This window comes from Anser brachyrhynchus, assembly GCF_964034855.1.
Source record: "Anser brachyrhynchus genome assembly, chromosome: 16".
Lineage (NCBI taxonomy): Eukaryota > Metazoa > Chordata > Aves > Anseriformes > Anatidae > Anser > Anser brachyrhynchus.
Window position 1 is genome coordinate 1,218,779 of NC_137734.1, and position 14,099 is coordinate 1,232,877.

General features: G+C 51.1%; 1 protein-coding gene across 6 annotated transcripts; it reads right to left on the reverse strand.

Annotated features, from left to right (window-relative positions):
- Window positions 1–61: 61 nt before the first annotated feature.
- TPX2 (TPX2 microtubule nucleation factor) lies at window positions 62–13,312 on the reverse strand. Of its 6 annotated transcripts, none has more exons than XM_080558693.1 (18): window positions 13,159–13,312; window positions 8,393–8,545; window positions 8,021–8,146; window positions 7,716–7,836; window positions 7,045–7,176; window positions 6,477–6,527; window positions 6,221–6,343; window positions 5,656–5,789; window positions 5,173–5,330; window positions 4,572–4,743; window positions 4,288–4,426; window positions 3,607–3,823; window positions 3,292–3,390; window positions 2,412–2,588; window positions 2,122–2,268; window positions 1,738–1,849; window positions 887–1,053; window positions 62–484 (listed from the first exon to the last, which is right to left on the reverse strand). In XM_080558693.1, the coding sequence occupies exons 2-18, from the start codon at window positions 8,493–8,495 to the stop codon at window positions 374–376; spliced, it is 2,289 nt and encodes a 762-aa protein (XP_080414819.1). In that variant the 5' UTR covers window positions 8,496–8,545; window positions 13,159–13,312; the 3' UTR covers window positions 62–373. The 6 variants fall into 6 exon arrangements, with proteins under 6 accessions (XP_080414819.1, XP_080414817.1, XP_080414818.1 ...); XM_080558691.1 differs by having other exon boundaries at window positions 887–1,074; XM_080558692.1 differs by lacking the exon at window positions 13,159–13,312 and adding an exon at window positions 10,212–10,339 and having other exon boundaries at window positions 887–1,074.
- Between the last annotated feature and the right edge of the window lie 787 nt (window positions 13,313–14,099).

The following is a 14,099-nucleotide window of genomic DNA, read 5'->3' on the forward strand; positions in this document are numbered from 1 at the left end:
TGCCTTTTACCAAAAACTCTTTTGCAGGAAAGGGATTCGACCTGCTATCAATAGACAGCAATCAGATTATGAATTTTTATTTAGTTCAAGTACACAATGTTTGTATACAATATCAAAACCTAGCTTACCTAGTTTAGTCTTTAGAGACCAAGGTGTCTAGATGTGAAATGAGGCCACGGAGACTGTATGGCACTCTCTGTATGCTGTGCCTCAGCCACCTGTCTCAGATGGAGTTAAACCACTCAATATAACAATAATGGAGCCAAGTGTGAGAGTTGAGACTGAGAAGTCACTAAAAACAACTGTTCCCTCTCTGCCTGTCAAGAGTGTGGAGCAGGATGTGCTCTCCCTCCTACTATCACAGGGATGCACATCAGCACCGGAACCTATCTGAAAAGTTTGGAGACTTCGGCATAGTTAGCGGCTGGTCACTGGCCTTCACTTCTACGTTGCGGTATCTGCGTATGGGGTTTGCCTTGTGGACCTGTGAAAACCAAGGACAAAATGAAACAAATGGTTGCAGTTGAGATGAAGCTGAAACATGCAGGCCAGCCATCAGTGGGATGCAGGCAGACATCCATCTGCAAGACCACCACTCTGCCCCAGGCACTGGAGTCAGCCACAAGGAGCTCACAAGACACTTTGGGGTTGTGGGTTTTACTAGGATTATTCTGCTCCAACAACTAGGTGTTTACAGCTGAGGCAGCTGATAATTTTCAGAGCTTTTTTTTTTTTTTAAAAAAGAACTGCTATGACATTAGTGAGGAGTCAGTCTGTGACAGGGAAACTTGAGAATACCGTCTTAAAAGCAGCTCAACATTGACATTGGCTCACTTAGTAAATTCACACATCCCTTTGGGTCCCTGTTTAGAAATAGCTCACTTACCAGTTCTTGTCTTAGCTTAGCAACTTCTTCCTTTTCACGCTCTTCTTCTCGCTGTCTGGCCTCTTCTTGAAGTCTCTCCCTTCTGGCTTCTATGTTTGCCAATCGTTTTTCAAATTCCTGTCGCTCCTTAGCTCTTTTTTCTGTTGCCAGCTCAAAACTTTCAGGAACTACAGAACCAGAAAGGCTCTCTAAGTTTAGAAATAGAGGGGATAACATTGGTGCAAAGGCAGTCAGGTAAAGCAGAGCACTACTAATATCAAATGGAAGCCTCACTCTGGAGCGCTTCACCTCGCAAGGGTGGTTAGTAGACACATTTGGGATTCATTTGGGGTTCTGGGGAAAAGAAAAGCTTACGGCCAAATGCGAGCACTGTTAATGCAGATGTTACCCCTGCCACAGGTGTCCTCATAGGAGGGAGTAAGCACACAATTGTTAGTACAAACAAGTTTTTAGCTAGTTCCATACCCTATGAAGTTTCTAGCTCCACACAAACTAAGCTGGAGACGCCTTCATCTTATTACAAATGGGAGGAAAAGACTGACAGCTGCTGCAGAAATACCATCTGTCTCTACAGGGAGCTCCTTGCATATTATATACCCTTATCCCAAGCTAGTGCACATCAATCATTTGCCAATTGTAGCATAGCTGTTAAATACAGCTGCTGTGTTAGTGCAGGACAGTGGGGCAGTGGAGAGAAAACTCTTCCACTCCCTGGGGATACAAGCTGTTAGGGAATTAGTTGATTAAGTGCACAGCAATATTGGCTGTGCTGATAAAGAACGGCATCAGCAACTCTAAGCATCATTTAAAGACATCAGTTCCGAGTTAGCAACCCAGCACTTTAACTCTACCTGATACTGGCTTATTTTCCTTTTTAGGCACAAAAGGCTCCTGGTGCACCACTACGTTGGGACGAGCTTTAAAACATGCTGCCTCTTTCTGCCTTTTCAAGTCTTCTTTAAGCTGCATGAGAAGAAAAGCCATCAAGTGCCAGGCATGACAAAAACACCATCTTCCCCCACCCAGAATTCAGCTCTCCTGACACTGGAAAAGCCAGTTTGACTTCTGATCAAGTCACTTGCATAGAAAATATTACCATGGAAAATATTAAAGACAAAACAATGCATTAATTCTTGCCTGCCAGATCCTAATTAAACTCAAGCAGGACACTTGCTGCAGTTGAGCTCAACTAGCTACGATAAGTCTGTTCATGCCTGTTATCTTTGCTCTCCTACCTGCTGTTTCCAGCTCTGTAGCTTAGCAGCTCCCCTTTCATCAATCTGTAGATGGAATGGTTCAGGCTGAGTTGGGGTTTTGACCTTCTTTTCTGGCAGCTTAACACGGTCAAAATAAGGCAGAGGTAGCGCCTTGAACTTCGGCACCTGAAATAGAGAGCTTGAAAAATTCCTTGCCATTTCCTCAAAGGCACAAAGCTTTGGGTGTTTAACAGCCAACAGCAGAAGGCAAGTCCTGCAACACTCTTTTCACTTAAGGAGTGGAATACAAGGTAATTTTTAGCTCTTACCTCTTCCTTCTGCAATTCCTCTATTTTTTTCTCTTTTTGTATTAGCCGCTCTCTGTCACGGGAATCAAAAGAGAAAGGGCAAACTTCAACATGCCTCTGTTCTGGCATTTTAGGTTTGAAGGGCACTCCGTAATGTGGCATAGGATTAGCTTTGATCACAGGCACCACTTCCTTTTCCTAAACAGATATTAGTGTTAGGATCTGACACACAGCACTAGACTTTGTATTTTTGCAGAAAAAAAGACTACAATTCCTACCACAAAGGCTAGAATTCCTGTAAAATAGTCACAACAGCATCAATAAAACACTATCTTCTTGCAGTATCCAACCAAGTACCAGTAATTTATAGGCATCCTGAACCAGAGGCAAGATTTTTCTCTAAAGAGCTACTACTTCTAGTAGTCAACCAAAATTAAGACTAATTTTTAGCCTCCTCTTCACAAGAGGGAAGGGAAGAAAAGCATGAAGTATTCTGAATCCTGCACCCTACCTCTAGGGTGCTGGAATGACTGAGGTAAGAAAGGTCATGTGCAATATCTGCCCTTCTCAGCAACAAACGGAGGGCCAATGTCCTTTTATCATCTAGAAGCCTAAGCAGGGTTTACTCCCCTCATTTGTAGCAGCAACACCTCAGCCTGGTCAGCGGCCTCATGTTTAAAAAAGTTACTTTATAAGAGAATTCATTTTTGCAAAGCAAGTAGCAGCGGCTAAGTCTTTAGCAGGGAACGGCACAGAGAAAGGTGACCACTGGGGAACTGCCCAACAGGAGGGCAGGGGCTAGCCAAACCAGAGCATCGCACCCAACTGGCGAATGCGGGACCGGCTGAGGCAGTCACCACGGTGGGAGAGGAAGGCTTGACTACAGCACACTCACAATTACCTTCTCTTCATCTCTGCTAGACGTTCGGGTTCTGCTTTTCAAGGCAAAGACAGGAGACTTGGGGACTGTAACTGGAAGCACCTTCTTCTCTGGAACACCCTGTTCAGAGAAGTCAGTTAGTGGTCACCCAAGTCAACAAGAAGTGCAACAGAGAAACCATCTGATATAGCACTAGGTACAAACTGCAGCTCTTACCTGATGACAGACAACATTTACTGAAAGTTAAATACATAATGCAACATAGCTAAGGACATTTTGAAGCTAACTGCCACCTTAGTCTGAATTCCTGGGCCAGGGTATTACTAAACTTCTTACCACAACATCCTCCAGGATTTTAGTTGGACACGGTCTGGAATGGAATTCGAAGTGCTCTTCTTCCTGCTGCTTCTTACTCTCACGCTCCTGAATCCTTTTCTCTATTTCCAAATCAAAGCCAACAGGCTGTGTGAGTTCCTTCGCAGGGGGTTTCTTGGGCAGGACTGGTCCACCCTCTAAGATTTTGTGATCAAGCTCTCGTGCTTTGAATTTGTACCTACGCAGGAATAAGAGTCACCTAAGCGTTTTCGTTTTACGTGGCAAGATGCAGCTTCTAGCTACTGGCTTCTCAGTACAGGACAGCAGTAGTCAGGTACAGAAGCAGTTGTGTTGCACTGCGTGCAGCTCTTGTTAGTAACTCCTTTGCTTTTGAAACAGCAAGACTTAAGGACCACCTTACAGGTTGCTTTCTTAGAAATCCAAAACTTTGGCTACAGGAGAGTTTTGAGTTGTACACAGCCTGTACTACTATACTGGGTTTGTTTTGCTAATCATAAGCTAAGCTCAATGATCAGCTTCTCATTTTGAAGACTACCTTCTGCAAAATTGGCTACCTTTACATCCCTACATTCATTGCCACAAGCTTACGCGCAAAAAGAGTGTGTTCCTGAGAAGTGGCATTTCAGATGTTACTTACAGTGCAGTACAATTCTTAGAAGACTAGAGTCAACCTTTACTTACTGCTGAATTTTCTCTATTTCCTCTGCTTCCAACTCCACTGCACTCTTGCAGGTGACAGGTCTGAAGCGATGCTTTGTTTGAAGCAGTGGTGTTTTAGGGTTTGTAAGCCGAGCCTTCACAGGCTTTCCTGAGACTGGGCCTAGAAATTCAAGGTACAAAGATGAGCAGTTAATAGCAAGGCCTGCAACAAACAGATTATTTGCTCAGCATAGTAACTGAAGCATCTTTTTCTACTACCACCTCTGCAGACAGCTTCCTGGCTGGACATAGCTGAGACTGCTCACCTTCATCAGATTTCCTGCTCCTCAAGTGGTAACGAGAGGGTGTGCGTTTCTGGAATGCTTCGACCTGCTCAGCAAGGGACACATATTCTGACGTGGTTTCTTCAAGTTTTCTTTTGTTTCCCTGGGACAGATTGAAGGGTTTGGGGATAGTGGGTCCCTTTGGCAGTCGCACCTGGAAACAAAAAAAACAGTCATTATGGCCATTTAACAGAAGGATACTTCGATAACACTTCCTTACCTCTCTGATACACAATATCCGTCCCTTCACCATAAAAAAGACAATGCTTCACATTAGACAGACACGACTCAACTGTCTGAACTTGCACGTGACTAGTCATATCAAGAAACTGTATGAAGTAGAAGACTAAAGCATATGTGGTGACCAGTAGATCTGACGTTAAAGGGACTGTTTTTTCCCCAAAAGTGTCCTTTAGTATCTTGTGGCAGTGCAGACATGCAGTAAACTAACAGTTACATATGCACAACACTTGCCTCTCCTATGTATCTACCAGCTAAGAGGGTTACCAGCAGCATGTGCTAAAGGAGAAAGGTGGTGGTGTGAGAAATCAGTCAGCTGCCTGCTGGCAATACGGATTCTTACCGGTGAAGGAGGATGCTTCCTCAGTACTGCTGCAAAATCCACTTCCTTGTACTCATTCTCAGGCTGGCTTTCCCCATGTTGTTTAATTCTACTATCCGTGCAGAAGTGAAAGTCAACTGGCTTTGTTACTTGACCAACAGTTCTCTTCACAGGTTGTCCTGAGGAAGGAAGAGTATGTAAGGTCTGGAAGCCTTTTAGGGTAGGATCAGGGGAGGACTTTGCGGAAAAGAGGCATTTATTTCTAATAACTTGAGCAGTTTTTGGAGAACTCATCTATTATATTTTAAGACATGACAAAATAAAACTACTTCCAGGCAGTTTAGGGGCAGGTCTACATTAAAAGCTTCCTAAATCCTAATATGCAGTACAAAGCCTGGAAGGTTTTCTTTTCAGAAGTACTTGTACAGCTCCATGCAGCACTCTTTGTGTTCCTGTGTACATGAGCCCAGTACAGCTTCAGCTTGCAGTACAGCTAGAGCTCACCTGCTCCAGCAATAGCTGCTTTCAGTGACTCCTCGTTCTTCTTCCGCAGCTCCATAACCTCTCGCTGCAACTGCTGCATCTTTTCCAACTCCTGCTCCTCTGTACTCTTCAGCTTGCCAGCAAGATTAGTCCTCCTGCAGAAGCACATTGAAGACTGAGATGTGCCTTCCCACTTCACTGGTTATTGGCGTATAGGAACATGCTTATTTCTGACTTCACTGCAGAAGCATCACTCTTTATAAAAATATATTCTTCAGAAAAGACCTGCTGGGATTTTGTTTCCCCGGGGAAGCTGGCAGTAATGGCCGTCCTACATATCCAATCGTTGTATGCATGCTTAGTCATTAGAGAGGAGAACTTTTTCCTCAAATCAAGAGGAAAAGTTTTTCTTTGCACAAGAAAAGTCAAAGTGCATTTCATCCTAATATTGCTGCCTTGATTTAGTGCTTACTAAATGCAATACCATCACATGCTAAATTGACATTGAGAACATTCTAGCCAGGGCTGTCAGCTAAAGCACCCATCATTAGCAAAGACGAGCTTCAGTCACAAAAAAGGTACGTACTTCAACATCGTTGGTGTGGAGGGCATGGTCAGTTTGCTTTTCCCTCTTCCTGGGGAATGGTCAGGATGATGCAACGGCTCTTTCTTTGGAGATACTTCTGTCAGCTTCTCTTTGCTGCCAGAGCTAAGGTATTAAATTACAACAAACCACTCCAATTAACCGCTGTGCTCTAAGTGAAAAATCACCTGCAACTCTCACCACCATGCATAACATCCCAACACCTGGTGAGTTCTAAGGTATGCCAGACTGGCCTTACCTCACCAAGGGCCCAGGTAAGGATCGTCTAGCTTTCCCTGGTACTCTAAGGCTGTAGAAGGGAAGATTAATTACTGAGTTGGGGAACTTCAGCTTTTTCCTCAGAGAGGGTAGGAATACTATAGGTCATCCGTGTACAACAGTATTTGAAAGATTGCCTTTTTTCATAAAATTCCTGACCTTAAGCTTATCACCGTACAGTCTCTTAGTGGTTAAGCTAATTTGAGAAATGTTTTAGCTGCAACTTCTTCATAGCTTATGCCTGCCTAATGACCTCCTGATGGACAAGTTAAGCCTGATTTAAGCTAGCTGACAGACACCCAGTATGTAATAAGAAGCTTCAGAAACCCAAGCCTGTTCCATTCACACTACCACACAGAGCACTGCCTTCACGTCTTACAGCCGCTTTCTCTCGTTTATGAAACCAGTATCTGGAATCAGGTTGAGGTCACCTGCCTCTAAACCTTCTGCACTGTTCTCTGTGAGAACCCTTCAGCAAAATGGAAATCCTTTCAAAAGAAAGGGTTGTATCCCCCTCCTCAGCCCCCAACAGAAGGGCTCTGACATACATTCTCATTTTTTTCAGGGGTGGAACCTCCTCCTTGTTAGCCAACGCAGGAGTGTTTTTGTCCGCTTTGACTCGTGCTGGCTGTTTGCGCTGTTGTGTTTTTCTCTGCTTCGTAGCCGGTCTTCTGCCCGCTCTAGAGTGGAACAGAAAATGGAGGTTTAGCCTTCCCACGGGGTCTGAGAGTACACAATCAGTGTAACACTGTCAGAGCATTATCCAACCCCAACATGCTCTATGCGAGCTGTGTGCTTAACCTAAAGATCCAAATGCAGCACGAATTACTTCAGCTTTACAAACCACAAGCTTAATATTCTTTGGTGTATGAGCGTAGAGAGCCCCTTGCATTCATATCAAGAATGAGTTCTGCCCAGCTCAGATATAAACAAAGAAACTTTATAAGCCGCTTCAGTTTCAGATATCCTCACATTCCAGAAGCTCCCAGTGCTACCAAGTCTCATTTGACAAGTATGTGAGACGCTGCATTACATTCCCACCCCTAGAGATTGCCCCTCGTGATCAGCAAGCAGCTTAGCTATACCAATACATGATCTGTGCTGGAGAGCTCCAGTCCCTTAGGATGACCCCAAAACAGCTAGAACTGCAAATACTGAGAGCGAGGACCTGCTTAGTTACACCACCAACCCGCACACAAAGCAAACACAAGTATTTCACCTTTGAGATGCCTCTGCAGGAGCAGCAGCTCTCCAGCTTGTCAGGGACCCAACAATATTCTGAGGAACCACGTTGGACTGCACATTTTCTGCTTTACCATCCTCTTCACCACAGTTTTCAGCTGAAAAGTGACAAAGGTCAGCTCATGTATACGCAAAGACATGTGCTAACATGAAGCCGCAAGGGACCTTGCTAGACAGCAGTATAAGAAAATGGTCCCAAAAGAGCCAGACTGAGGCCTTTTCACTACCCTAGTGAAGAACAAGTAAAGTTTACCCCCTCCTACCCATCCCATGCCAGCTTACCCATTGTTATTTCTTGTGATGTGGCAGAAGAACAAACAGTATCAGGCTTCGAAAAAGCAGGGCTGTTCTGCAAGATCTTGGCCTGATTTTCTGCAGGAGGGACATTCTCCAGATTTGCTTGTTGGTCTGCGAGGAAAGGGACTTTCACTGTACAGCCCACATTAGGGGTTTATAACATCGTAATGGTATCCAGAGGTATTGTTAACAAAGTCATCCATCAAATTACAGATCACAATCAAAGTTTAAATACAGAAACAAAACAAAAAACCAGGCATGATGAGTGATGCAGTCAACAATTTGACTAATCCACTGGCACAGAAGCCAAGCCCTCATCCAAAGAGCAGTCAAATCAAGGAGCAGCAAACAACTTACCAAACCAGGAGTCTGCATTGTATACGTCGTCATCGCTCAAAGTTGCAAAGTTGAGGCAAGGGTTTGGGACATCGAAGGAATAGCGAGATTCTGGGTGAGACATCTTCGCCTCCACGCTGCCCCTGGGAATCCTCCACTCGCGCCGCTACAGTCCTTCAGAGAACAAGCATTGGTGAGCTGCTACAGCAAATCCCAGCAGAGGTGTCACCTACCCACCCCATTCTCCACCTCTTTCCCTCTTCATTGTTTCTAGAGACAGATACTGAGACAGCCTTTGGCACATTCGCCTGTACCAAGATTCACAGCCTTTGGACAGGGGCTCACGAGCAATGCAGGTTCAAAGCCCTCAGGAAGGCCATATGCTGGAGGTTTTCTTTGTACCTGTAGGTACTAGAAGCATATTTTCAGCAGGAAGCAAAATACAAAGCTTTTCCAAGTGACTGATTTGCCCTTCCCTCCCTGAGGACATGCAACAAAGTTCTTACTGTTACAGGGTGCAGATTTATAGAGCAAGCGCCTGACAATGACGTGGATTCCAGAGCACTGCATAGCTCCGTCTTTCTCTCCCTCAAAGGGCTACAAACAAGAACTAATAACACAAGCGTGCTCTTCTGCAGAGAATATCGATTTCCAAAACAGAAGAGTTCTGCGTAGCATTGTTACCGCAAGAAGTAGGAAGGCAGCAGCACGGGGTGCTTGGCGAGTCCCCGGGCACTGCCCGAGAGGCTGGCCAGGCTATAAACAAGCCGCGTACTACGAGAGTGTCAAGAACAGTCCCTGCAGTTAATTAGTGGAGCACTGACAGCAGAAGGAATCCCGATGTCAACAGGTGTTATTAAACACGAGGGAACAGGAACAAAGCCAGCAGCTACGTTATAAATCTGCAAACTGCAACAAAAGCTTTCTGCAAAGGTGTTTCCACGATGCCTCACGCAGCTGCGAGGCAGAGCCCGGGAGGACATTACACAGCACTCCTAAATGAGATCACCCGAACGCTGCTTTTTTGAGTCTGAACAATTGTAAAGCAGCACATTTGTGATGCACGAAGCCTTAGACCTCTGCCATCGGGCTAGCAGAGCATGCATGGTTCAACTTGGACACCACGCTCCGTAAATAAGAACACGTTTAGGAGTAAATCCAAGCAGCGTTTGGGAGGCACCACTGCTGGTTGCGGCCGTCAGCCCTACCTCCTGAAGGTGGCCGCACAGAGAAGCCCCCAGAGCCCCAGCCCAGCAGTGCTGCTGGTAGGGGGAAGAACGCCACCACAGAAGCATCACCCACACGGCTGAAGATGGCAGGGTAAGACCCAAAGAAGGCAAACAGAAGAATCAGAGCCAAAACCAACTGTAACCGAGCTCAAGACATGGCTGGAATCGAACGCTTTCCTACCGCCCTCAATCAAGATAAGGTTTCTGTCAACACTATCTGCTTTTTTAAAAATCAAATGCGTCATCTGCATTCTGCCCTCGCCCTGCCCAGTCCGGGCCACCGAGCCGGGGCTCCGGGCATCGTGTTTCACAGCGACTCGTGTCGCTGCTGGACTGCTGCAGAGCTGGAACGCTTCGCGTCAGCCAAATCACTTCCAACTTGTCACCGTGTAAAGTCCCTGTCCTGCCCTGGTGTGGGCAGCCCAGGTGGGATGCCTGTCGCTGAGCCCCTCGGACTGAGCTGAGGCGGCGGCCACAAGAACAGCAGGAGTGCATCGAGGCCACACTTCCACACACCGCGTTTCTTGTAGGATGGTGGAAGTTATTCCGAACGAACCCCAGAGCCTGTTTCAGCCAGACGAACTCACGGCATCCCCTCTGCAACTCCTTACCTGTCCCCCAGGTCCTGCGCTGAAGGGGAGCGGCTGGGAGGCAGCTCAGTGCTCAGCCGTCGGGACGGGGCTGCCACGGGTTGGGAGAGCCCAGCGATTTGTTGCTGATACGCTCGCTGCTGCGGAGCCTGAAATCAAAACAGGCTCAGCTGCGCACTCCCTTAACACATTCTAAAACACCCGACCGCAATTTGATGGCGGAATCACTGTCATCAAAGCAGAGACCGAGAAGACAGGAGGCAAAACTCTGCGCTCCCCTGTGGCACTCTTCCACAGGAGGCGAGGTGCAAACGTTTCTCCTCGTTAATAGGTATTTCACCTCATTAGCAGGCACAGACCGCGGTTACCAGATGGTGGCTGCAGGCACGCTGTAATCCTGCGTTAAACCATGCCGTAACGAAGGGAACCCTGCTCCCCCCATCCCTCACGTCCCGCGGTGACACCGGCGCTCGCAGAGCGGGGAGCCCACAGCCCCCTCCTGCGGTGGGCTCGGCGGGATCAGATCCCAGCCGGGTCGCAGCTGGTTCAAGAGGAGCACAGAGGAAGGAGCACCAAGTCCCCTCGCTATGAAGGGCGGCCCAAATTAACGTGACGAAGGCAACCGCACGGCTAACGCCTTAGCTCTCCTCACCGAGCCAGGCGGGCCGTGGGCACGGACCCTTCAGCAGCGCCCAGCCCAGGGCTCCCCGCACACCGAGTTTCCTTTGAGTAACTCCACTGGCACGTTCCAGAAGAGTGCCTTGGCCTGGTTTAGGTCAGTTGGCTTTGAGAAAGGATTGAGCTGAACTGGAACAAGCATTCCTATCCCAGAATAAGACTGATCCAACAGCAAGCACAGGAGGTGTTTTGGAATAACTTCGCACCTCGCTCCAATCCAAACGAGCTTTGAAACACTGACGTGATTCCACCCAGATCTGCTCGGCCTCTTTGTTTCGACGTAGCAGCCAATTTCCTGCCAAAAACGTTTCGGCTGGACGAGGCCCGAGAGGAATAACTCCAACAAGACCTAGCACAGTCCTGGCCTAGCCGCAACACGTGAAACTCAGCACCGAGCATGTGGCGAGGGAACGCTTCAGCATAAATGTGATCTAATCACAAGAGCCTCTTATTTTAGATCATCAGCCCAGCGGTCATCGAGCAACAGTGACAGCACCGCTGCGTGGGACAAAGGAGCCTCCCAGCCCTTGTGTCGCAGAGAGGAAGTGGAGCTGTGGGGGAAGAAAACCGATGTCTGAAGGAGAGGGTGCGGAGGAGATCAGCTTTGGGGGAACAGCAAGGGACTGAGGGAAGATCTGTTCTTTCTTGCAATGTAATCGGACGTGCCCCTGGCCAACCACCGTACCACCACGTTCTGCAGGAGCTCCATAAACTACGGATGTTACTTCCTCTAAGACCCTACCAGGTTTGGAAAGGGGAAAAGAATAGCACCAGGTGCACAAAAAGGACATCCCGCGTTCCATCAGGAGATGGATCTGAAGCCAGGGGAATCATTCCCCCATTGGGAAGACCCACGAGGGATGAGCAGGAGCGAGCAGGAGAAGACCCCCCCGGGGCTGAGGGAGCCGCACGGCGCCTTGCTGCAGCAATTCCAGTGCCTCCTGCCGCTGCCTGCCGTGTGAGCAAGGAACGGTGCAGCAACAAGGCGGCTCGTTTAGTTCAGCCCAGCAGCTTCTTCAGCCTCCTGCAGCACAAGGCTTTCCTCCCCTCTTACAGAGCAGATGATCCGAAGCTCCCAGAGGCTTTCCACTGGCTAATATATAAAGAGGACTGCTATGAAGGGCTGCAGGTTGCCTCTCCAGAGACACGGCCCTGCCAAGGCCTTGCAGGAAGCTCTCCCACCCCGAAGCCGCCATGTGAGCTTCTCCCGCACGACGCCAGCGGCATCCTCGCTTTTCCCCCCGGTGGGGTTAAGCAAACGCCTGTAACCGTTCTGGGTCTGCAGCTCCTCTTTCTTCTCTGGTTCTCCTCTCCCGGTGCTCAAACACAATTTCCGCAGCCCAGAACCGATGCTAATTTATCCCCTGAGACGCAGCAAAGCTCCCACCCCGCCGTGCAATGCCCGAATTCAGGCTGTCAGAGTGCCTACAGCCAGGCAAGAGAGGAGCACGCGGAGCTCCCCGGACCGCCCCGACCCTCCCCAGCGTTTTCCTACGCCGGACAAGGAGCGAGGCGAGGAGCGAGGTGCCCGTGCCGCAGCCCCCCACGAGCAGCCTTCGTCCCGCCGAGCGGCCCCCAGAGCTGCCAGCCCGGGACAAACAGCCCCGACACCTCGCCGAGCCCCGACAGGCGCGGGGACAGCAGGCACCAAGAACGGCCACGGAGGGCACCGCGGGCTGCTCGGAGCTGCTGCAGCCAAATTACAGCTGGCACGGCTAATTATCGCCGAAATTAGCGCTCCTCTCGTTCAGCCAAGCGCCGCGTAGCACCGGGGAGCCCGGCGGCCTTGCCGTTCCCCCCGGTTACGATCCCCCGTCCCTTCCGTCCTCGGGGCGCTCGGAGGGAGCGCGGGGCCGCTCCCCGCAGCCCGGCCCGCCGGGAGCCGCCCGCAGCCCCGGGGCCCCGCTCATGCGCTCGCCCGAGGCCTCCGTCCCCGGTCCCGGCCTCGGCTCCACAGACCCAGCTCCAGGACCCCACGGGCAACCACCGGGCCGGACCGCGGCCAGAACGGCGCCCCGTTCCTCCCGCACTACCGGGACGCTCCCGGTCCCGCCACAACCAGCGGGGGGGAAGAAGCTGGGGCCGGGGCCGCGTTACCGAGGCCCGAGCTCGGAACAGGGCCCAGGGCCCGGGGCCAGAAGGGGGCAGCGACCTGGGAACGGGTACCGGAGACGGCACCGGTACCGGGACAGCACCGGGAAGCGGGGAGAGACAAGGGAAGGCTGGGAGAGCCTCGGTCCGAGGTGCCGCGGCCGCCCCTGCCCCGCCGAGCCCCGCGGCCGCCACTCACCTCAGCGCCGCGGCCGCCCTGCGCGGCGCCCCCGCCTGCCGCCGTTAACGGATTTCAAACGGGGCTCGGCCGTCCGAACCAGCCAATCAGCGCCCGCCGCACGCCCTCGCCGCGCGCCGATTGGGCAATCCGCCGCCAGGCCGCGGGGAACCCGGATGTGCCGGCCCGCCGCGCGGAGGGTGACGGGAAACGTAGGGCCCAAGCGCACAGCGCAGCAGGCAGGAGGCGTGAAGCAAACTACAACTCCCATAATGCACAGGGAGAGAGGAGTTTAACCAATCCGGAGGGGCGGCGCTTTGAGTGATGTCCCGAGGCAGCCTATCAGCTGCCTGGGGGCGGGTCTCCCCGCCAGGCCCCGCTCGGGGCCCGCGGTCGCCCCCTGCGGGCTCGGCAGGGCCCGGGGCGCCCGCTCGGCGGCACCGAGGACCCAGGGTGCTCCGTTGTGAGCCCAGCTCTGCCCGCAGAGCTGCCGGGACAGAGACAGCTCCTTGCCCCGAGTGCCCCAGCTGCCGGTACCGGGGCTGCACGGCCGCGATCTCCCAACGCCCGGCTCAGGGCTCGCGGCAGACACCCGCCTGCCTCCCGCTACGGAGCCTGGCGGCGCTTCCTCCTGCTCTGCCCACGGCCGCTCATCCTTGATGAGGCGATCGGCTCGTTGGAGCGCCTGAGCGAGGCAGAAAGCTGCTGTCACCCAGCCCGCTGCCCCCCGAGCCGAGGCAGGCAGGCCTCCCGCCTGTGAGGAACCGAGCCAGGCCTCCGGCCCCCCGGGGAGAGCCCCTTCGGCTCCCTCACGCACTTTAGAGCCACGGGCCCACCCGTGGCTGCAGCCCTACAGAGGCCACGCAGCAGGCAGCGGGGCGTCGAGGACCCGCAGGGCCACGCCGCCTCCTCCCGCTGCCTCGGCCCACACGGCCCTCAGCTGGGCAGGGGCACGGGGGCCA